Source organism: Puccinia triticina, chromosome 8A (assembly GCF_026914185.1).
Source record: "Puccinia triticina chromosome 8A, complete sequence".
Classification (NCBI taxonomy): Eukaryota; Fungi; Basidiomycota; class Pucciniomycetes; order Pucciniales; family Pucciniaceae; genus Puccinia; species Puccinia triticina.
This window is the reverse complement of record NC_070565.1, coordinates 4,663,102-4,686,001: the sequence shown is the minus strand read 5'-3', so window position 1 is coordinate 4,686,001 and position 22,900 is coordinate 4,663,102. Positions and strand designations below refer to the sequence as shown.

General features: G+C 48.0%; 7 protein-coding genes across 7 annotated transcripts; 3 read left to right on the top strand and 4 right to left on the bottom strand.

The window, feature by feature from the left end:
- Positions 1-764: 764 nt before the first annotated feature.
- Positions 765-3,506, bottom strand: PtA15_8A483 (uncharacterized protein; the record flags this gene model as incomplete). Its single annotated transcript, XM_053171918.1, has 1 exon — positions 765-3,506. One exon carries the CDS (start codon positions 3,504-3,506, stop codon positions 765-767), a length of 2,742 nt encoding a protein of 913 aa, XP_053023134.1.
- A 2,664-nt stretch (positions 3,507-6,170) lies between these two features.
- PtA15_8A482 (uncharacterized protein) lies at positions 6,171-7,650 on the bottom strand (the record flags this gene model as incomplete). The annotated part of the gene is made up of 8 exons (XM_053171917.1): positions 6,171-6,257; positions 6,320-6,397; positions 6,475-6,570; positions 6,652-6,784; positions 6,878-7,135; positions 7,235-7,373; positions 7,450-7,535; positions 7,616-7,650. The coding sequence occupies 8 exons, from the start codon at positions 7,648-7,650 to the stop codon at positions 6,171-6,173; spliced, it is 912 nt and encodes a 303-aa protein (XP_053023133.1).
- A 1,512-nt stretch (positions 7,651-9,162) lies between these two features.
- On the bottom strand, positions 9,163-14,385 carry PtA15_8A481 (uncharacterized protein; the record flags this gene model as incomplete). Its single annotated transcript, XM_053171916.1, has 16 exons — positions 9,163-9,775; positions 9,854-10,150; positions 10,218-10,508; positions 10,592-10,686; positions 10,766-10,844; positions 10,911-11,273; positions 11,346-11,450; positions 11,569-11,684; positions 11,787-11,918; positions 12,003-13,108; positions 13,223-13,310; positions 13,429-13,511; positions 13,586-13,697; positions 13,761-13,936; positions 14,056-14,234; positions 14,342-14,385. 16 exons carry the CDS (start codon positions 14,383-14,385, stop codon positions 9,163-9,165), a joined length of 3,879 nt encoding a protein of 1,292 aa, XP_053023132.1.
- A 665-nt stretch (positions 14,386-15,050) lies between these two features.
- PtA15_8A480 (uncharacterized protein) lies at positions 15,051-15,574 on the bottom strand (the record flags this gene model as incomplete). The annotated part of the gene is made up of 2 exons (XM_053171915.1): positions 15,051-15,482; positions 15,572-15,574. The coding sequence occupies 2 exons, from the start codon at positions 15,572-15,574 to the stop codon at positions 15,051-15,053; spliced, it is 435 nt and encodes a 144-aa protein (XP_053023131.1).
- A 92-nt stretch (positions 15,575-15,666) lies between these two features.
- Positions 15,667-16,816, top strand: PtA15_8A479 (uncharacterized protein; the record flags this gene model as incomplete). The annotated part of the gene is made up of 5 exons (XM_053171913.1): positions 15,667-15,701; positions 15,780-16,029; positions 16,119-16,178; positions 16,257-16,435; positions 16,522-16,816. The coding sequence occupies 5 exons, from the start codon at positions 15,667-15,669 to the stop codon at positions 16,814-16,816; spliced, it is 819 nt and encodes a 272-aa protein (XP_053023130.1).
- A 1,320-nt stretch (positions 16,817-18,136) lies between these two features.
- On the top strand, positions 18,137-18,852 carry PtA15_8A478 (uncharacterized protein; the record flags this gene model as incomplete). Its single annotated transcript, XM_053171912.1, has 2 exons — positions 18,137-18,419; positions 18,485-18,852. 2 exons carry the CDS (start codon positions 18,137-18,139, stop codon positions 18,850-18,852), a joined length of 651 nt encoding a protein of 216 aa, XP_053023129.1.
- Positions 18,853-19,908: 1,056 nt separating this feature from the next.
- On the top strand, positions 19,909-20,757 carry PtA15_8A477 (uncharacterized protein; the record flags this gene model as incomplete). Its single annotated transcript, XM_053171911.1, has 4 exons — positions 19,909-20,027; positions 20,169-20,320; positions 20,385-20,549; positions 20,621-20,757. 4 exons carry the CDS (start codon positions 19,909-19,911, stop codon positions 20,755-20,757), a joined length of 573 nt encoding a protein of 190 aa, XP_053023128.1.
- Between the last annotated feature and the right edge of the window lie 2,143 nt (positions 20,758-22,900).

The window sequence follows — 22,900 nt, the reverse complement described above, 5'->3', positions numbered from 1 at the left end:
AAGTTTAAAAATTGACAAGTCATGAGTCAAACAATTTTGTCCCTCAATTAGAATGTTTTTTCATCAATTTCTTTTGTCTTCCTACTTGCTTTCATCACAGACTACTTTGGGCTCGTCAAACTTGATTTGACCATTGATAAACTTGAGGTTCTCTACCAAATTCATCTCAAAACGTTGATCCAACAGTACACTGCTCATTTCACAAGCACTGCTGGCTTGCAGCCTCTTTTGAAAGCAAGCAAGACCAAGGATTTGGATGGATGTTATTTTGCAGCTGCTCTTTGTTTATTCTCTATTTCATTTTCACCATATATTCAAGTTGAATTGGGCTTTGATGGTTCATGAAAAAAAATTGATTCAAGGATTCAAGAAGGAGACTCAAATTCAGTCAGTGAAGTGTTAGAAAATGTTGACATGATGAAGTTCAACACATAACCATTGTCAAACAAATTATTGAGTCTATTGAAAAAATTAGCAATAGTAATTTTACAAGAGGAAGCTTGAAAAGGAGAGGAACGAAAGCAGAAGAAAAGATTAACATATCGGCAGATAAATGTGCTGCCTCTAGTACTAACAAAGATGCTTATTTTTTATTCAGATAAGTCGTTGAAAGTGCAAAAACCAATCAAGAATCATAATTGAGATTGATAAAGATCAATCGGTCTCACTCATCACAACAATCAGTTTTATTTATTTTACATTAGTTGTGCGCCTTAAGGTACAAAATTGTTGTCATTAGATTGAATTTAAATATTATTATACGTTCACAGGGCCCGTTTTCTTTTAGATCGGGTGAAGTAGCCCAAAGTAGTTGAGGTCCCCTCCCCGCTTCCCGTCCTGTCCGCCGATCGACTGACACTCGGCCTGCTTGGTTCGGCCTCAACCTCCTTGGTGGCGGCTTTGCGCTTGCCTTTGCCCGCCGGACGGCCCACCTTCCGACGAACCAACACTGGCCGGGCCGGATCGTCTTCTTCGCGCTTGACCTTTCTGCTGGCTTCCGCGGGCTTCCCAGGCCGACTTGTGCTGGCTTGCGGTGCAGGCCCATCGACGGCTGCGCTCTTCTTCGTCGGCCGTTTCGCCGGAGCCTTTCCCTTCACCTTCGATTGCGGGCGGTCGGCTTCCTTCTCCTTCTTGGCCTTTGGGCTGGCCTTCGCGGTCTTCCGGGGCCGACTTGTGCTCGCTTCGGGGGCCTCTTCATCTACAGCGGCTCGCTTGTTCGGCTGTCGTTTCATAGGGGCTTTTCCTTTCCCCTTCGGTGCTGGGCGGTCAGCCTCAAGACGCTTGGCTGCAGGGGCCGGTGCAGCTTCGGCGTCTCTTCTTCGCTTCGATCGGGTTTGATAGCCCGAACGGCTCGGGGCATCCGAGGTGCCGGGTTCGACCGCATTTTCCCGAGATGACGTCTCCTCAACATTTGCAGCCGGCGACTGAGCGGGTACGACAGTGCGTGCCGGGGAAACCCGAGGAGAAGGCACAACAGGGCGTACCGGAGAATTCCGAGGAGAGGGTCCGACGGTGCGTGCCGGGGAAACACTTGGAGAGCGCGCAAGGGGGCGTGCCGGGGAAACTGGTGGGGAAGGCACCGCGGTGCGTGCCGGGGAAGCGGGTAGAGAGGGAGCCACAGAGATTGGCGGCGAGAGTGACGGAGAATGCGCGATGGTGGGTGGCGGTGAGATTGAAGAAGAGCGATGCGCCAATGGTGAGGGCGGTGGAGAAGGGGAAGGGGAAGGCGCACGAGCCGGAGGCAGAGACCGTGATGTCGACTGACGTGAGGAAAGTGGGGAGGGGGAGGGGGAAGCGGCACGGACCAAAGACGAAGACCTTGCTGCCGACTGACTCAAGGCCAGAAACACCCGCGGTGACGTTCTCCCTTGGCGAGACACTAGCGAGTAACGAGGAGGTGCATTGGGGGATACCATGGGAGATATCGGAGGGGGGAGGTCGGGGGCACGCTGCGGCACCTCGGCGAGGGATGTCGATGCCGACTCAGGGATGGAGATGTGGCGGCGAGGAGGTGGTGCCGCGGCTGAGGTCGTCGGTACCGCTGACAGGCCAAGAGACGGAGGGAATGATCGCCGTGAGCGAGCTTGTAGGGAACGAGAGCTAGCCTGAATTCGATTCCAGGTAGCCTGCAATCGGCTCGAGCCAGCCGGTGATCGACCCGAGCCAGGAGGCAAGTCGAAACGGACACTCAACCGAGCAGGCCGGGATCGCCGTCCTGGCAAGGCCGATGGAGCCCTCACAGAGGTGGTGAAGGTTGCAGCCGGTCTGTTGGCCAGAGGCTGCAAGAGGAAGTCGTAAGGCGAACTTGCTCCTGCCGACCCCGGTTGAGCCCCAGTCGAAAGAGCGGAAGCTTCCACTGGCTGTCGGGATTCGGGAAGCTCCGCCTGGGATGAGACTGGCCCCGCGGATGGGTCGGCCGGTTGAGATGGCCGTGAGGAGGCCGAGGGCGCAGGAGGGTTGGCTGGCACGAAGTCCCGCTCAGATGGAAGCCCACGGGAAGGGACTCGACGGTTAGCAGCAGCGGCTATCCGGGCTGAGAACGGCCCCGCGGATGAGACGGCCGGTGCCGAGAGAGTCCGGTTGGCTGGCGCGAATGCCCGGACAGATGGAAGCCCACGCGGGGCGACTCGGGGTTTGGCGGCAGGTTGAGCCCGCCGGAAGATGGATCGGGGGTCGAATGTCGATGTCCCGGGTGATGAGGCCGGGGAAAGGAACAGCGTTGAGGGGGCGGAAGTGGAATCGACGGACCCTTCCCTCGACCGAAGATTGGTGTCGGAGATTGCCGGCACATCGGCCTCGTCGGGTGCTAGCCGGGGGTAGGACCGATGGCTGTATCTGGCTAGAGGCAGTGCCGCAGAGAGGCGGCTGGGACCGGCGACAGGCGCTGCCGCAGACCGGGGAGCGGAAGGCGGGATGTCGGACGGGGTGGAGGGAGATTCTTCGGGTGACTCCTCGGAGTCGGAGTCGGATGAGGCCGGAGAGGAGGGCGGGGTAGAGGGGGAAGAGGGGGGAGAGAGGCAGAGCTCGGGGGGAGGACGTATGTGAGGTCCAGGGGGGTTGGGGTGGAAGGGGCGGGAGTAGAGATAGAAGGAGGGGGTGGTGGGGGTTGAGGGGGGCTGCGAGGGGAGCTCGGGAGAATGGGGAGGGGAAGGTGGCTGGGCGAGGGGTGAAGCCGTCTCGGCGTAGACTTGGATGCCTCGGTCCGAGGAGTCCGCGTTCCTGCCGTGCGCGCCCAACATCGGGATCCCGTAGCGAGTTGCGGTCGGAGGTGCAGCGGAGCGGTGGGCATCGCTCATCGGGCCGTCTTGCGCGTGGCCGTCGCGGTCAAACACGATGGATTGGGCAAGCCGGGAGGGGATCCGGGCCGACGAGGAGCAGCGAGCCGGCCTTCCTTGCCGGGGGCTAGCAATGGGACGACTGCTGCCGGCCATGGAGTCTTGGCTTGTGCTAGCCGTGGGGAAAGGCACATTCGGACGGGAGAGTGAGTTGCCGGTGCTGGGAAACATGGCGGCTTAAATAAATCTAAGGGGGGAGGTGTAGTATAAGGGGAGTGGAGTGTGTCCTGAAGAAGTTGCGGGTGATGAATGAGAAATGCACTCTTTAAATATTTAGTGCGGCTCAACCTCAGCCAGCTCGACTGAGTTACTCGAGGGTGATGCCTGCACTGAGTCTGCCCTCAGTCACTCTTGAGTAGAAAAGCAGCGACGGAAGTATTTAAACTCAAATATGCTTTGTTGGGTGCTTCGAGAGAATCAGCGAGTATTCCATAGTGCTGGAATTAGCAAGAGATGGATAGTTCAGGGGTTCCATCTACCCTTCTGCAGTTGTACCACTCTTATTGTTTGTTTTTCGGAACAATAAAATGGCAACGCAGAGGAGCACCCGACCTCCCGGCCTTGCATGCCCTTTTGTCCGCATGCCGATATCCCGCTGGCCAAGCTTTCCATAACCGGCTAACGCAACTCACCCAAACTTCATCAGCGAGTTGCACAGGCGGCGTGGGCTGAGGTTACTGAGGTAGAGCACCTCAAGAAAGACCCGGACTGAGATACATGCAGACCCCTAAACCAAAGAAAGCTCTCTATAGACCCGCTGATATAGCCATCTACGACCCGTCAGCTTCAGTCTACCGCCAGCGTAAACTGGCCGGGGAGAACTTACACCATCAACCCACCAAACAGAATACGCTGTTAAAACATAGCCTCATAGCTTGATCATAGCTGGCATCTATTTATGTATGGAGCCCCAGGACATAGTTGAAGCATCACGGCAAATCTAAACACCAGGGAACCAATTGGCACCGGGATGTTCGGATTTGTACGCAAACCTTTCAGCCAAGATGATGTTGCATCGGTAGTTTTCCTGGTTTGAGGGTCAAGATGGGCCCCGGGCAGATCAGGCGCTCCAGCCTGACAGGGTGACACCGAATCCAGGAGGACTCGATGTCCCACTGCAAAATCTAACTCACATAGCCTCCGAAGGAGGTGCACGACGCCCCCCCCTCCCCCCCCCCCCGCTCCAATAGAGAGACTTTTATTAGTCAAGTTAGACTGCAAATCAGCACCAGACTCCATCAACTCACATCCTACGCGCAAGTTTGTCCGGGATATTTAATGTTCCAATGACACTTTGAGCTCGTTTGTCACTCAGGAATCCAAGTGTGATGAAACGGGGGACCTGGCCAATGGGTCAGGCGCGCCGACGCACGTGTGGGCAAGCCGGGTCGGTACCTAATTACTTAGCCAATTCCCACCTTTGGAGGTTCCCTGCAGGACGGCGTCCCGTCTCCAATAGAAGGACTTAGTTAAGTTAGGGTTGCTACATAGTTGAAGTCCCGGCTGTTTGTGGCTATCCAGTGTGTTTAGATGAAAAACAAATGGGTTAGCACATGACATTCCTGGGGTGTTCACGATGTGGCTTACATACATTCAACAGCTCTGGCATGATCACCCAGATCCCAACCCTACTGGGATATGTGTCATAAGCTTGCGTTGCAAAGTCAAGGAAGTCAAGTTGGCCTTGGATCTGACACCCGTTGGGTAAGCACATTGTCATCAACCACCCCATACCATTGACCACGATAGTTTCTTGGTCTTGTTGACAGCATTGAAGCATCTGACCAAGAAAGGCTTGCGGGAAACAATTCATGTTAAGCTCTGGATCAAAGGGGTGCAGTCTAGCTAGGGAGGGGAAACGCTGAGGGTTGGATCCAGCATAACAGTTTGGTGGCATGTAACGGTTAATCTGGGTTGTAATTATAAGGCATTTTTAGCATGGATAATTATTGGGTCAATCAAAAATCAAGAATGAGTTGGGAGGGGGGACAGGGAAATGGGACCAAAGGGGAGGAAAATCAGAGAAATGGCAGGCTCACCAGTTAGTCTGGCCTACAGCATCACTTGGTGTGGCAAAGTCATAATTGTAGATCTGGTGGATGGAGCTCAAATGTGTGAATCCTCCCAATCCTCCCTGCACTGTGGACCTCACTGGAGTGGTGTGCATGCTGCTTTGCGCACCTCAACTCAATTTTCAAGATTATGTGACCATCAAAACCAGAAAAATTGAGAAATCATCCAACAATTATGTAGAAGCACTGCTATGGATTTGAAAATTAAAAGCCTAGTATGTGATCAGCTATAAACATCTATCAAAATGTATGCCAAGGTCAGTGGTTTGTGATTTTCCAGGACGCTGGAAACCCCCTGTAAATGGGCGGCACCAAAAATCCTGAAGCCACCCACTATTATGCACATTCAACCTCCTCTATAAATCAATGAGATTCCTTTCCTCTCTAGGTTTCCAGTTGAATAATTCAGATTTTACTGTTTTCACCATGTTTGACAATTGGGACAAAAAACAAAATAATTTCGAATGGAAGTTCAATAATTACCGAAGCAACAAAAATTAAACAAAACAATAAGAGGCTCTTGTGAAAGCTTCCGACCAAGTAATGGATGTACAAGTTACTGCGTGTACAAAAAACAACCCAAAGTCAAAAGAAGGTGGATCTAGATGTACATATTCAGAGGTTTAGATACATAAAATTTCCAAAGGATAAGTGTTATACAGATTTATCTACGTTTTGACTGCTTGAAGAAATAAATGGTGATGCAATCAGGTATCAAAAGGGTGAAAAAACGAGATAAAGTGACTCGGATCCACTTTGTGTCCTAGTGTCTGTAAGAGACACCTTCAAGTGTGCTCATGACCCAGTCGCCTATTAGAGCATGCATCCTTGTTGTTGGATGCAGTGAATCCTGAATTTTGAGGGGAACATAAGCTAACTAAAAGGAATTGAAGATAACAAAAAAAAACTAACAAAGTACATATATTCTCCGGGGGCTTTGCATGGTTGGGAATATGAAAGGCAGGGCGCATTAACGTGGGTGAATCCGAACTTGAGGAATAGAATATTAGAAATTTGAGCCGCTGACTAATCTTCATTTCTTTGAGGAAGCATGAATAGTAACTTACGCTATCAGGAGCGTTGTGAACACGAAACCAAAAACTTCCAATGTCATGGACGTACGCTGAGGGAGAGTTGAGACTGTGAATGGCGCTAATCAAATGCTGCAAAACGGACGGAAACATGGCAGGGCTTTAGCAACTGGTTTGGTGATAATGGAACATAGGTTTAACGACGAGACTGACGTTATTGTAAGCTTCAGTAAGCATTTTTATACCTACTTGCCCATATCCCCAACCCGAGCCAGCTCCAGCAAACGCATCATTTGGAACAATTTGAAGGGGTGGCAAGGTAAGCACATGGAATTCGGACTGTTGGCTGCAATTGAACCGGAACGGATGTGAAATCAAACTCTCAGCTTATTCACCGGGGGAATGTTCGTGAAAGGCAGCAAGGAAGGAAGAAGCATACCGATTGATGATTTTATCTTTGAGGAGATAGGAGAACTGCCTCTTGACCTCCTCCGCTTCCTGGTTTGCTTTTTCCACCCCTTCTTCCGAATGCCAAATGTGATGTATGGAGTTTATGCCCACCCACGTCAGGTGAAGCACCCTGCCATGGCCTCTGTGGAGCTTGCCGGATTGAATATCATTTTTGTAGTACTGGATCTGAGACCGGGTGTCTGGGACACCGCCGTTGGTAAGCTCGTTGTTGGCTGTCGCGCCGCCGCTGTTGGGTACATGTATCGATGTTTCGGCTATCAGTAGATGCCGAGTATTGAACATTGAGGGAATGGAGCTTTGCAGACTAAAATTCAAAATGACTAACTAGGCATAGTTGTACAACGGAATACCCATGACTTCAGCGATATGCTCAACCCAAACCGGGCCGTTAGACCAACGGCCATGAAAATAGGGTGGTTCCCGCAGGCTCGATGAGAACTTGCTGTCTCGGGGATGTCCGTTATCTGCTTTTGTCAACAATCAGTTATGAACCTGCTATTAGAAATTAGTTCACGTCCGCGTAAGAACAGTGGGGCTTACCGCAATAGGAAGCTCCAAAAACTACAATGCTAGTATACTCCGTAGATTCCGTTATGTCAATCGGTTTCGGAAGCACAGACGAGCACCTTTGAGAACAAGATTCAATCATTTCACACGTCAGCTCGAAGCAAGTACCATATATAGTGTTACAAAAACTTGTGCTGACATAAGAAGAAAACAGACGAATCCAAGCCATCTCATGTTGTTGGTTTATGCTCAAAGGCTCGGACGAAAAGATTAGATTCTTCCTTGGAAACGACGTGCGCAATCGAGCTTCAAGTTTTTGGTATATCTTGTATCTGTGCTGAGAGAGAACAGACCGTAGAAGTAAAAATGGACTGAGGGGGTAAGACTGAGGAGAGGTAAGGATAGTTTATAAGAATTAGGCGGGTTGTGCTGGTGGTTGATTGACTAAAATAAGGCTGGTTACCTCAGGAATAGAATGCAAGCGGGAAATATAGAAAGAAAGGACAGTGCAGCCGAAGAACTGGAAAGCAGAAGCTGCGTGTTCTTTTGCCAAATGGATCTTTTGGATGGGACTGAGGTCTGTCTTCCTCGGGAGCATTAGCGCGATCAGCCGGACAAGAAAAGTTAAAACAAAGAAGGAAAGCAAATAGACTAGTCTGCCCGGCTTCTCAACCCGCATGTTGCTTTTGAGTTTTCTTGTGCAAAACTCCTTGTGCTGATCATTTCCGTCCTTAAGGCTTGAGCCTTGAGCAGTCTAAAAGTAGAGAATCGAAAAGCAGATCATCCTGCTCGATAGGCCTGCATAATCCGACATTTATTCGACCTGGCCATCAAACAAACTGATCAGTGCTTTACCTACATACTCGGACTTGCAGGCAACCATACATCCTCGATGTGCAGGTCACTAGGATCCGCCGCTCCCACCTGCTCCCACTCAAGCAATACCGACACTTCAACCCTTAGCCAATGCCGGTAGACAATCTGGGATATCTGTAAAGGACCAAGGATTATGCCAGATATCTACGATCCGAGGTTCCCAGACCTGCGGATATAGACGGATATCTCGATGTCCGTGGATATTTCTGGATCCCAATTCTTACAACATTGGCACACTCCTATAGGGATGGCAATTGGGTGGCCCTGCCAATGCCACAACTGGGCCGGATTCAGGCCGGGTTTGGGTTGGCTGCTGGGGGAAATTTGTAGTGAGTCGGCCCAACCAAACAGACCCGCGGCCTGGAGCTTAACTAATAGGCCTGCACAGGCAGGGAGCGGGAGCAAGCAGCGGAGCTGTCCACCGCCAGTGGAGGCTATGCCTGGCTATGCCTGTCGAAATTCCTGCGTGAAGAGCTACAAAATTAAATCCCAAACCCCAATTAATTTCAAATCCAGCCTTGGCATACACTCTAATAGATGTTTGTAGCTGATCACATACTGGGCTTATCAAATCCATTCAGTTTTTCTTTCATTCCCGCTGATAAGATCACAACAAGCCCTTGCCATTTTTTGGATGTCAGCCTTCCAAAACAGACTTAATTTTTGGTTATATGGCCAAGTGATTATAAATGAAGATTTATATATGTAACAATGTTGATATCACAACAACAATAACAAAACGAAAAAGCTGAAGGAACAATAAGAATATATGTCTACAAGGAAACCAGGGATTCCGTCATTCTTCGATGAGGGAATGAATGACTTGTGGAATAGTTAGGAAGGCATTGCAAAAGAAGGAAGTGATGAAGATTAAGAGACCATGAATCCTCTAACAGTAACCATGGGGAGACGGTCACGAAGTTTGGCATCACCGACTGAAGAGCGAGGAGGAACGAGAGCAGCAGGGCGAGAGGCGGGCGAGTGGTCTGTGGGGACAAGAGACGTCCCGTTTTCCGTTCCGTTTGCTTCAATCTCCTCATCCTCACCATCCTCTTCATCATCATCGCTACAATAATCTGTTTTATCGTAGGCTTCGAGTAAACAACTGCCGCTCCTGACGGGCAAGTCTTCCATCCTTACACTCTCGTATGTTTCCGATTCTTCTGATTCTTCTTCTGATTCCTCCTCTTCCTCATCCACATTGCCGTCATTTTTTTCGGGCAGTGTTGTAGCCTGCTCGCTGCCTACATTTACAGGAGAAATATCGTGGGTGATCGTCCTGCTGGTATCTGCTCTTGAGCTCTTCATCGATTCTCCCGCCTCGTGGATCTTCCGTGCCGACGTCGAGTCTAACTTGATGTCACCAAAAAGTTCCATTACAAACCTTCGTGTCATTAACCTGTAATGATAATTTCCTAGGATTTTGAGTGCTCGGTGAAATAATCCCAAATCTTGAAACGCTTCTCGATGTTTCGCTTTCAATCTGCATCGCATACAAACAAAAATCACGATTTCAATTATCACAGTAGGCCCAACTAAAGTATTGAATGGATTGACAAACCTAGCTAAGGTTTTAGAGGAATTGTTAGCGAGAAGATGGTTACTTAGATTGGCGATAGCGATCAAGATTTTTCGGTGGATGGGTGATTTGAAGGGAGTATAACGAGTCGACAAGTCCGGTAGCTTCTTTTTCTTGGGTTTCCAGGTTGGATTGACGATGAATTCATTCAGACGGGTGGGCACACAAATCCCAGTGATCATTCCTAAGGGGGTTTGGACGGTCGCCCATCCGGCGTCTTCCAAGAGTTCTGATCCTTCTGATGTTAATGAAATCAGGCCCAACACAAAGTAACATGTACTAACCGAGGCACGATAAATTAGCGGGACTGGTTTGTCGGATACTAATCGAATATCTGGTCTCTTACCCTCTTACTGAAAAGACGTTGCTACTTTCAGCGATCGAGACCACATCATCGACCACACACTCCGCCTCTAAAAAGGTAAGGCCGCCGACGGATGCGCCGATATTGCCAATGGCCCATAGGGCGGTCTTCACTTGATTGATAACTTCAAGGTCACACTCCTCTCGTCCATGCTGGCGGATCGTTTTCACGAATTCATCGAAATGCCCTTTGGCGGTCAACAGCTCACGTCCTTCGGCAGTCTTGACCAATTCTCCGTAGAAATGCGGGGGCGGCGAGCCATCCACGCTAGCACTAGATCGAAAAGTCATCCCTTTTTTCAGCGCGAGCAATTTTTGGTTGTCTTTTGCAATAAAACTATTTTGTCTGAAACTTACATAAGCTCGTCATCTTCTTCATCTCTAGTGCCATCTGCATTCAGTAACTTGGAGAGATAAACCTCTAATTGAATCACATAATCTCGGTTGCGTTCCTGAGAATATCCAATAGCAATAATGAGTATTAGACCAAAGCCAAATGGACTTCTACTTACAAAGAGGAATCCAACATACCTGGAACCAATCATCCATTTCCCTCTCGGTCCATTCGATTTCATTAAGATAACGCGCACCGACAGAAGTAGAAAGGAACCTAAGGGAAAGCGAGAGCGGATCAGTGCAACTTCGAATAAATATTTCAGTTGTGAATTTTTTATACCTCAACAATAATGGGGCCCCAACATCACCGAGATTTTCGACTGAAGGTCTCATCTTGACTACTGTTTCGAGGACTTCGATAGAGCCAGCACAAGCCTCTTCGAGGATCTCGACCGCCAAACCACACACCTCAGGGGATGGGTCGTACAACTGTGTCAAGAGTAGCCGGATCGACCAGGTTTTGGCATCGTTGATCGCCGTTGGGCTGTTGGCTGGGACGCTATTGACAGGTGGGTAAGGTGATCCAGAGAGTGAGAAATCGGCCCGGGAGATTAGTTTTTCTAGGTGATGGGTCGCAAACAACCGAACATGCTTGTAGGAGGAAGTCAATGCCTTTGAGAGCACTAAGCGGCAATGTCCATTTCTAAATAAATGAGTGAAACAACGCGGATCAGACACGACAGCGAGCCAGATCTCAAGAAATGCAATCACTCACATCGAATAATCAACATTTTCGATCACTTGTTTCACCAAATCATCTCGCGTTCTCATTTCACAAAGCGCGTAGAAAGAGGTGAATATTTTGAATTTTTCCATCAACCTAAAAATTTACAAAGACCACGGAGCATAGGAAACCAAGTCAGCGGATGAAAAAGCGCAGGTGACGAAATATCAGAGAAGTGGCGCCGTTCGAGCTCTTCAAAAAAGGTGGCACAAACTTGATTCCTTCGGGATATTTACTCAAAACGCCAAGCATTTCAAAATAACCATGAGTCAAAGTATCTTCAACTCGACTTTGAGAAAACAAGACTTCGTTTGACTGAGCACCAGTATGCTACAATAAAGGTTTGTTCACCGAAGTGAAAAGCAAAATATAAGTCTTTATTTTATTTTTTAATTGAATATGGGATGCTCGCGAGGAAAACGGATTGCCAACCTGGTCTAACTGTCGCAAACCTAAGCCAATCTGTTCAACTAATTTATCCTCTGACAAAAACTTCACTCCGACAGGATCACTGAGTAAAGTTTGAAGAGTTGAGCAAGCAAGTTTGGTATAACGACTAGTGTGCTTGTAAAAGTAAATTCATAACAGACAGTCAGATAGTCAGTTTCATTGAACCTTTCTTCAAAGGAAAAAAAAAAACGTGCATACCTTAGTGCGCTTGATGTAAGGATATCTGCCCTCGAAAGGATGAAGAAAGCCTAAGAGACGTTTCATGACTTTAGTGCTTCTAGTAAGCTCCTCCAATCGTTTAGGGTTCATATAAAGCGTGCCCTCGATCAACTCGAGTAACTTGACGAGGTTCCAACGAGTGTGGTCTTTAGTGACCAAGACCTGGGTTTCGATGACCAAGTTGCGGAAGCTGACATCATCAATATTCATGAAATGGAGCCGAAAGCGAGGGTCGGAGTGCGGCAGAAGTTTGGCGTTCTGAGGTGGATCAGAGCCTGCGCTGACGTTGCCGGCCACGCCGCCAACACTGCCCAATCCACTTGTACCATTTCCGCTGCCCGTCGTAGTCGATGAGACGCCAGTAATCAAGCTTAGCCCGCTGGCCAATCCGTTCACTGACGCACTCGATCCCATCACGCCAGACCCGCCCACCTTGCTCGCGCTTTCGCTATTCGACACCGCACTGAGCAAGCCGTTCACCGAAGTCGCCGTGGCACTTCCACTAACTCCACCTACAGACGTGAGACCCATCGAGCCGATTCCGAACGAGCGGAATAGCGATACATCGTCCCAATGACTCGAATTTGATCCCGGATCGCCCCGGCTGGTCAGGAATGGCGACGCCAGTCGGTTCTTCGTGCGATGTAAACTATCCACCTCCCTCAGCGCCGCCGTCCCAGTCGACCGATGATCCCCTTGTTGGAATGATGCAGCCAGCTCGAAGAGACGGGGTAAAGATTGGATCCGCGTGCCGTATCGTAAGGGCAAGATGCGGTTGGAAAGATCTAGAATTTCGGCGATCAGAAGCGAAGCTTTCTTCCGTACCACGCTGGATTTTGATGCCAAAGCAATGTTCAGATTGGCTTGCTTGGTGGTCGTTGATCCTGGAACAGGTTCATCTCGCGTCCCCTTGGACTCAGTGATTTCGATCAAAGTTTCTAACAATTTCACATCAAAAAATACAAGCAGAAGGATTGCAAGGTAATGGTCAGCCAAAGTGGCCCGTTCGGATGTTTTTTCAGGTAGATCTTTGTTGATAGGTGGTTGTGATGATTGGACGGGTTGTGTTCCCGGTTTTTGGTAATCTAAGGCACAAATTAGAGAGAACACGTACTTCCGTCAGCAAGACTGCAGGGACTTCATACTGAAATTAAACCATGTTACATGGAAGACAAAGCGCAATAGGATATCTAACTGACAAGTCAACCTTTTGCCAGACATGAAAGTGCTAAACCATTGCGGCGTTTTGATTTGGAATATTTCGAATAGCGCGTCGATTAATATCAGCTGTAAAAGAATAGGGAAATATTGAAAGTGCGTCAATGGTTCCGTATTCACAAATTGGACTGGATGGTGTGACTACGGCCAGAAAAAAAGATGTCACGATGTCACGACGAGCGCCTACCCGTATGCTGTCGGATGGCACTTTCATTGATTGGACATACATCCTTAGTGATCTCTTTTTGTTCAAACACAGAAACATCAATCCTATTGACCAAAACCGACTTCAGCACACCTATTCGAAAAGGAGACAAGATACAACAGAAGATAGCAAAGCTTACCCGTCCATGATTTCAAAAGGAGTACCACAAGTTTGACGCTGGTTCGGACTCGTTCATCCTGGGCTTGTGATGAACTGGGTTCATTAACTTCGGTGATCGCAGCAAGCGCTGACTGGATCAAAAAATAAGTTTGTTGTGTGATCTAACCTTCCGTTTAAACAGTGTCGCCACTCACTTCAAAATCTACACCCGGTTTAAGATACTGTCGGCAAACGGGACGATCAACCATAGCCATCACCAGACTGGCCATATATGGGGCCAATTCTTTCAGGCCCCCGGAGGGATCGGTCAGGCTTTGCATGACCACTTTTATTCCATCTGCTTGGGACAGTAATTCAAAATCCCTAACCACTAAGACCAACGAGAAAAAAAAATCAGATATGAGAATGTTGTGATACATGGTAGTTTCTTTCTTGGGGAATTATAAAAAATATTCTGAACTAGCGATACAAAAAATGGCAATACTCAACTCAATTCTCCCAAAGTTTCGATTGCCAACTGTCTCAATTTTTCTTCGGCTGTTTCTGCAATAGCAACGATAGCACGAGCGATGCACAAGGTCAAAAAGCGGGGGTGACAGGCAACTGATCGGACAAGGATGAGTGCTTGTAGTTTCTCATAATCATGCTTGTGGTCTCGTGCCAAGGTTCTAGAGGCGCCAAAAGGTAAGTCGTTGAGAGTGAGAACGGTACCCAACTGGTTGGAGCTGGGAGGATCATAGTCATCCTAATCAACTTATAGTGAGAAAGCACTAACTTGATGATAAAGAATTCGACGCGCGATAAACGGAGGACGTTCATATCTACTAGAGTATGTGCTGCATGACGTAGCAGCCGATAAGATTCCGCCCTAACTTCAGTTGTACAAGAATCAGTTAATCCTAGCAGACCACTGAATAAGACAACAGGTTCTCTGTCAATATTCCACGTCCTTTTTACACAAAAGCAGTGTTTAAATATGGACGTGATTTTTTACTCAACATTTCTATCAATTTCCGCCGATTTAATTTAGAGTGACCGCGTTGACCTTTGACTAGATCGGACAGCTTTCTGAGTTGAGGTTCTGACAATGATTCCTCATTGACAAACTGCTTGATCAACTCCTCTATTTCTGATTGAATTCGTACATTATCGTCTGGAATAAGTGATACGATTGTATTTTGGAAAGTTTTGATACAGTCAGATAAATGCGGTTCTCGCGGACATTGATTGATGCAAATTTTGAAAGCAGGAAATTTACCTGGAAAGATTTGGGTTGGTGGATTAGATTGAGCTGGAGGTAAACTGGCGGCCATGTCAGGAGCGAGGGCGTATAGATCAGGTCACAGTTTGACTGACCACTATCGTTTGTTTTGAGTCTTCTTCTTCCTTTCCTGGGGGATGTGGCTATGGTCGTAGAAAAGGAGAACAGGATGGAGATTGAGGTTTATGTAAACATTTAATCAGCCTCGAGGTGGGGATTGAGGTCAAATAGATGAACCTGAGAGTGCTTCGAGTGCTTCGATTTCTTTGACCAGGGCCTTCACGTTTCGGTTGGCCAGATCCAACTCGGCCTCAACGGATGCATGAAGAGTGCTCGCGGTGGTGGTCGTCGAGGAGCCTCCGATCGAGCTGTTGGGTTGAGAGGATAGATCGTTGTCCTTGCGTTTCAGGCCTTGGCCAGCCCCGACCTGATGTAGCAAGTTTTCAGCGCCGCGTTGGATGGCTTCGGCTCTTTCGAGCTTTACCCGAAGGGCTGCTAGCTGTTCTTTGAGGTGGTCCTTTGATGGTGTGATCGGTGGTTCTGGGGAGTCGAGTATGAGTTGCGAGGCGGATGGCTGGATGTTGGTGGCAGTGCTGTTGTTGAGGTTGTTGAGACTGGAGAACGAGTTTGAGTTCGTCGAGGACTGCTGCTGTTGCTGGTGGATTGCTGCCCGGTCCATGGCCAGTGGTTGATGGTGAATGGCGATGGTGGATGGTTCGGTCGGTCATGAAAGGGGTTGGCAGCCATCGAGGTGGGTGGGCTGATTATGTAAGACGGTGTATATGTATGCGCGACTGGCCAGTGACGTATGTATTTATCAGCAAACTCAATCATTCGCAATGGCGAACGTGGCCGTAATCCAAGGCTCATCCAGGTAAGTCACACATCAGATATTTAAATACAACACCCGGGCTCCAAGAGAGAGGAAGGAAGTTGATGTGTTCGAATTCAGGGGGATCGGCTTAGCTCTAACCCGACATCTTTTGAAACATACCAAGCTGCAAGTCGTAGCCACTTCACGAACTCCTCAAGAGGGTAGAGCACAAATCTTAGAAAAACTCGAGAACTCGACCAAGCTCAGCAAAAGACTACATAATCTCGAGCTGGATGTCCAAGACGAACAGTCAATCGCCCTGGCTGCCGGGTACGTCAAGGAAAACTTCGGACAAAACCTCAGGCTGCTTATCAATGTATCCGGTGTCGTAAGTCCTCGCTCTGAGATGTTCCATTCATCGGGGGATTAATGATTAGAAAAACACTTGCCATTCCATCGCATCTTTCCGTGTGGCAGTTGCTACCTGAAAAGTCCATCCTCAAAATCCAAAAAGGAGAGATGCAAAAGACTTTCGAGGTAAGGCTCCAACTGAAGCAGCTACAAGTATCATTCTCCGATAGCTAACTGAGCGCAACGCGTCGTGGAACGTTTCAGGTTAATACGTTTGGGCATCTATTGACTTACAAGCATTTCGTGCCACTCCTACCGCTCAAGGTAGACCCAAAACCAACTGATGCGGAGGATCCGTCTATGGGCCTAGTCAAGCCGGAGGTCAACGTGCTCGCAAGTCTCAGTGCGAGGGTGGGCAGTATTGGAGACAACTCCCTAGGAGGGTGAGAGCAGATTCACAGACTTCGATCGAGTATGCAGGCGAGGGAAGAGATAGCGACATGGGCTGACAGAGAGATGATCGATCCAGATGGTACTCCTACCGCTCCTCCAAGACCGCCCTCAACCAGATCATCGTCACCTTACAGAACGAGCTGGCCGCCCGGAGCTCGATCTCGCCCACTGTCACTGTCGCCTTACATCCAGGCACCGTCGCCGGCACCGAGCTCTCGCAGAGGTTCGTCCCCAAAGATCTCTCCGGTTCCAAGCAGGGCATCCACGACACCGAAACCGCCGCCAGTTCACTCCTCAACGTCATCTCGAAATTGGGAATAGGCGATGGTGGTCAATTCTTCGATTATAAAGGCGAGAATATCGTTTGGTGATGATCGCTGGTCGCATATCCACCCGAAATTCTCAATGCATGATAAATTGCCCTAGTAAAACCTGCCCCACATAATTCGAAATGTTGTACAATTTGTTTTGAGAAAGCTGGCACTGATTCCGCTTTCTCAAATTTCGAGACCACATAATTAACACTAAAGAATTTTGTGCAGTTCAAAGTCTGTTCTGTAAATTGTGCACGAACCAGACAGAATGTTTAGCATGTCGATATTTGGCTGTAACAAACCCATGAATGATGTCACCCGCGCGTACGGGAGAATATGTATGCTTCATAGTTCAAGGAGGGAATATCGAGGAGTATGCTGCCCCGTTGGGTGGAGAGGGCAGCGCTGTCCCGCGGGGACCTTTGGATTCCGAAGGAGGGCCCCTGCGGGACAGCCGGCCGGCGCAATACTACCCCATGGATAGGAGGGTAGGACTCTGTTCAGTAGACCTTGGCTTAAACCGCTTTACTCATCCACGTAATTTGTTGCCACATTGTGTGTTTACAAGATAAAATCTGTTGGTTTTATGTTTACGTTTTTTTTTTAAAAAAAAGGCATGAAATGAAACGGAAATCCCACCCAAAAACTATAGGAATAGAACAGCAGGGAAGGAAGCAAACAGCAGTGGAAAAATTGAAAGCGGAACAAATGGATGCCCACGGGGAATACTTCAGCAAACAACGTCCTGCTCAGGTAAACTTTAACGCAAGCACTGCCGCCCAATGATCTACAACCACAACATACATGTTTAAAGGGTCCTTGGCCCATCCGATTCCCAACTAAATATACATAGGTATCCACACACACCCTTTGTTTAAACAGTATGTCCACAATTGCTTCATAACAACCTCCAAAGCTGGAAGTTAAGAACTGTTGAGAGCTTCTACAATAATATGTGTAGCCCTTTCTCCCAAAGAACCAAACAACACGAAGATATCTCTGTTGACACACGCTGCCCGCGGGCGGTTTGCAAACTCAGCAATCAAAGGGCTTTATACATCCATACTCACCATTATTAAATCCACTTCACCCGGAGCCGCCACCTCTTTCCTCACGCTCCTTGTTCAACTCGAAGGACTCAAGAGGTTTTTTTTTCTATTGACTTTTCTAATCCCAGCCTCAGGTAAGATATGTTATCCCGTTTTTCGTATTAGATATCTTGCTCTCGATTTCTCTCTTCCGCCCCTTCCTATGACTCTTCCATTTTTGCACTGCTCTTCTCATTCAACTCCAAGAGCTCTGGAATCGACGCCTTGATTTCTGGTCTGAAATAGCGAATAGCAGCCGAAACTTCAACCAAACGAACGGAAAACTCACATGCCGCTGCCCATCTTCAAAAAATTAGAAATGGGACTGAAGGACGTCGAGTTCTGCCACTGCTTTGAGCTTGCTCCCGAATCGAAGAACATAACAGTCGGTCAACTCCGTGATGGATTAATCGTGTTGTGCGCAAAGCAAAACATCACTCTATTGGCAATATACGTTGGCGGCCGCCAAATCGATGCCGGGTACCGAGGATGGATGTTGTCGATGAAAGCCATCCCGGAGTTCGATAAGGACAGAAAATTTATGTTCACGACTAAACATAAGACTAACACCGGTAAGCATGAGATGAGGATTTGACGGCCGCTACTAAAGCAAACTCACTCGAATTTTCAACATCAGGTATTTTCAATTACATTATAGGCAGCGCTGCTTTAGGAGCCATATCCGCTCCGAGCCTTCTCCTCGGTTTCGTTGCGATGCTGGGTTTTAGCAAACCAGGTATCATTGCCGGAACACCTGGTGCTTACTTTATGGCGAGCTACAAGGGGTCGGTTGCAGCGAGCAGCCTATGCGCGGTTTTGCAGAGCATCGGAGCGGCGGGTCTTACGTTTGTCGGTACCGCGACGATCGCCGGTGTGGGAGGCCTTCTTGGCGTCGGCAGTATTTTAGCGTGGAGTCTCATCGGTAGGAGCCAACCCCACGACCAACAGTCAACCTACGCTTGCAAGAGTCAGGATGGAAAATCGCCCAGAAAGTCGTTCACCTAGGGAATATGCATGCATCGCATCAAGGATAATCTTTCTGCTAGTTTCGCGAACATTAAATAAATATAAATCAGCAGGGTTGAATCAGCGTCCCCGCTGCCCTCATTCAGCTCTATCCTCTCCCCCATTCTTGAATACAGAGCTAGTTTTGACACAATAACAATTTCTTAACCCCCGCTGATTGTAATGCAAGATCGTGGTATGAGAGCAAAATCCAGCTTGAATTTATGCATAGAAGTTAAAATGTGTGGAGAAAATTGTTAGTATTCAGTAACTTTCCTTGCCTAATATCCACGCCTTCGAAAAGACAGAATTGTGAGAGATGGTATCTGTGACTGTTGGTCGCGGTGTGTTTGAAACAGGTTACGGGCTAATTACATCAAGACACAGATTATTTACAATGAGAACGAGGTTTCTTTAATTTCGTAAGAGAAGAGAGAAGCCTTGAAAAGTTTTTCCCCTCTTGGGGCAAGCTTTCGCTAACCACGTAAATACATAGCTGAAGGGGCAGGCGAGCAGTGTGCTTCCTACGAAAGCTAGTCGCACAAAAGCTTGGTGGTGCTCATTGACTCAACCCAGATGATTACCATTGGATAGGACCTGATAGGACTGTGCAGAAAGCAGAAAGGCTTGCGACTCGAGGTCGAGTAGAACCGCCCTTCCCCCTGCAAACCCGAGCTAGCAAAGCCACTCGGACCACGCAGCGCGGGAGGGAGAGCTCCGCCGCCAGCCACAGCGAACCTCCCACCAGGGGTACTTGTCGAGTTAAGCCGCAGACCGGCATAGTGTTTCGGCAGGTTTCGGCCGGAGAGCTTCTATCCTTGATGCGGTCAAACTGTCCGATTCCGGGGACCTGCCTCAGATTCGGGCTCTCTGGGTCGGGGGTGAGGGAGGGCGCGAGTTGGATGTAATCTAAAACCTAACCCTATGAGACGATCTGCTGAAACCTAACCGGCCGCTCCACCAACAACCGGTCATACTACCGCCCGCACACCCCGGCCAAGCCCTCAAGACTATAGCCCCAGCCGAAACCCACGAAGACGACGACGACTCGAGAAGATGGCCCCCAAGTACGCCGCCGCACACCTCATTCCAAAGAAGGAGGACGGAAAAGAAGACCGCAAGGCCATCGCTCGGTCTCGAAGTAACTACCTCCGCGTCCATTTCAAGAACACGAGGTAAAATCGATGTTTCTCTCACCTGGTCGTTATCAGACACGAGACCTCCCAGGCCGTCGGCTTCGCATCATTGCGAACTGGATATACTATTCTCTCATTTGTTGACCTCGTTTGATCTTGATTTGCTCTTCCTACCGGCAGGGAGACAGCTGCTGCCATCACTGGCCTCAAACTCGCCAAAGCCCTCTCTTTCTTGAACGACGTCACAGAACACAAACAATGTGTTCCTTTCCGAAGATTTTCTGGTGGAGTCGGACGAACTGCCCAGGCTAAGGCTCACAAGGCCACTCAAGGTTGGTCGAATTGCTACACCGATCGCCATGTGACCTGCCTCCTGAATGGTATCTCTTTGAACAGGTCGATGGCCTCTTAAGTCGGCCAAATACATGATTCAACTCCTCAAGAACGCCCAGGCCAACGCCGTTGCCAACGAGCTCGAGCCCGAGGACCTGATCATCACCAGTGTCAACGTCAACCAGGCCCCCAAAACCCGTCGACGCACATACCGTGCTCACGGTCGAAGTTAGTCTTCTCTTTCATGAAGATTTCCAGTGACCCGACTGTGCTTACTCATATCCGAATTCCCTTCTCAGTTAACCCTTACCAAGGACACCCTTGTCACGTTGAGATCATCTTGACCCCTGTGACTGAGGAAGTTGAAAAGGCTGAAGATGTAGTGGTTGCCAAGCGCCGTGGAGTCCGAGCCCCCAAGGCGATCGCAGCTTCGTAATACATAAAAATCCCCAGATCCCCAACTTCACTTCCATCATGATGTCTATGTCTACCATGCAATGCGATCTCGATATACTCCTAGCAGTAGCGGTTCAGTACCGTTTTCAAGCTCACTTAAGCAAGCAAGAGCTTCCGTCTGACCGATGATCGATCTACATGTCGATCCCCAAACTGTCATTCACAACAATTTGTCAACGGATGCATGGGAGATAGCTTCCTCTGAGTCGCTCAATCAAATCGAGCAAAGGCAGAACCTATCAAATGTGTTTTCCAAGAAGCTGGGACCTTTTCTTTTTTTGTTCTATTCTGTTTTGTTTTTACAGTCAAACCTGTGAAACCACATACTTGTATAAGGGCATAACCTCCCAAACCACATACTCATTTGGGTCCACCAAATTCTCATTTTGGCCTGTAGCTAACCCTTTTAACCACATAACCTGCCAAACCACATAGGAAATTCAGTCCACCAAGGGGTATGTGGTTTCAAGGGTTTGACTGTATGTTAGTTTCCAGATAGACTTCGGGCTTAATAATCCCACAGCCCTTTCTTTCATTGTACAGTGCCCAGAAGAAAGTTTTCATGAAATTTCTTTTGACTAGAAAACATGCAAACCATGCCTGTTGAGTTCTGATTTATTGGGAGGATGGACAGAAAGGCTGCAAAAGAATGAATATAAGTAATGATTTTGGAAAAAATAAGTGCATACTAGCTGAAAATATTTTTTCATTAAATGATAATTTTGGAAAATCTTTATTACTATTCCAAAAAAACCATGAATAATCAGAATCAATAGACTGACATGTGACGGGAATGATAATAAATGAAAAAAAAAATGAATCCCAAAATCCATCCTAAATTTTTGTGGGCAGGGAAAGGACATCCAAAATTTCAAATTTGCACTGCAGGTAACAAAAAAACAGTGTCTGGGGTGTTTTCACTGCCAACTAAAATTTAGGATGGATTTAGGGATTCATTTTTTCATTCATTATCATTCACGTCACATGTCCGTCTATTGATTCTGATTATTCATGGTTTTTTTGGAATAGTATTAAAGATTTTCCACAATTGTCATTTAATGAAAAAAATATTTTCAGCTAGTATGCACTTATTTTTTCCAAAAACATTACTTATATTCATTCTTTTAAACCTTTCTGTCCATCCTCCCAATATATCTGAACTTAACAAGCATGGTTTGTATGTGTTCTAGTCAAAAGAAAATTCATGAAAACTTTCTTCTGGGCACTGTACAAATCCTCAAAACCACATTCCCCTTGGTGGGCAGAACTGATTGATTACTGGATTAGAGATATTTTACTCACCTGTAGTGCTGTCTGATATCCTGTCCAGTAACAATTGGTGCCCAGGATTCTCCCAAGCTCAAAAAAGCCCTCTCTGGAGGAGAGCCCCGCAGGGTCTCTGTCTCACAGAGAGGCTTGCCCCCACGTGTTGAGCTTTGGTGTGAATCCTGACGCACCTAAGGCTTGGCAAATCCCCATTTTTTACTAGATCCCTTATTATAATGCACATTACCAGCTGCTTGGATTGGGTCATGAGTGACATGGCCTTGGAGCCTAGCTTCTTCCACTTCAAGGATAATTAAATTTCCCAAAAAAAATTACTCAAAGTTTGAGGTTGGGAAAATCATTGAAAAAAACTCACTCCGTGCTGAAAAAAAATGCAAACTGAGTGTGCTCAGCCAAAAAAAAAAATTGTGTCAGACTGAGTAAAAAACAATGGGGCACATTTTTGGGGTGATTTGTTGGACGGGCCTGCACAAAGCCCGCATGGGCCCCTAACAGGCTTGTTGGACCCATTGAAAAAGTAGTATTTGTTTGGAATTCCCATGCTCTGCTAAAATGTGAAATGGGTCAAACTGAATAAAAAACATGGGGGTACATTTTTGGGGAGATTTTTTGGACGGGCCTGAATGAGGCCCACATGGCCCCCACAAAGCCCGCTGGGCCCATTGAAAGAGTAGCCTTGGTGAAGAATGCCTATGCTCTGCTAAGAAACAAAAATGTGTCAACCTGAGTAAAAAACATGGGGCCACACTTTTGGGGAGGGCTTATTGACAGACCTGCATCAGGCCCGTCAGGGCCCACCCAAAGTTGGTTTGGCCAACCCAGAAGTAGTCTTGGTT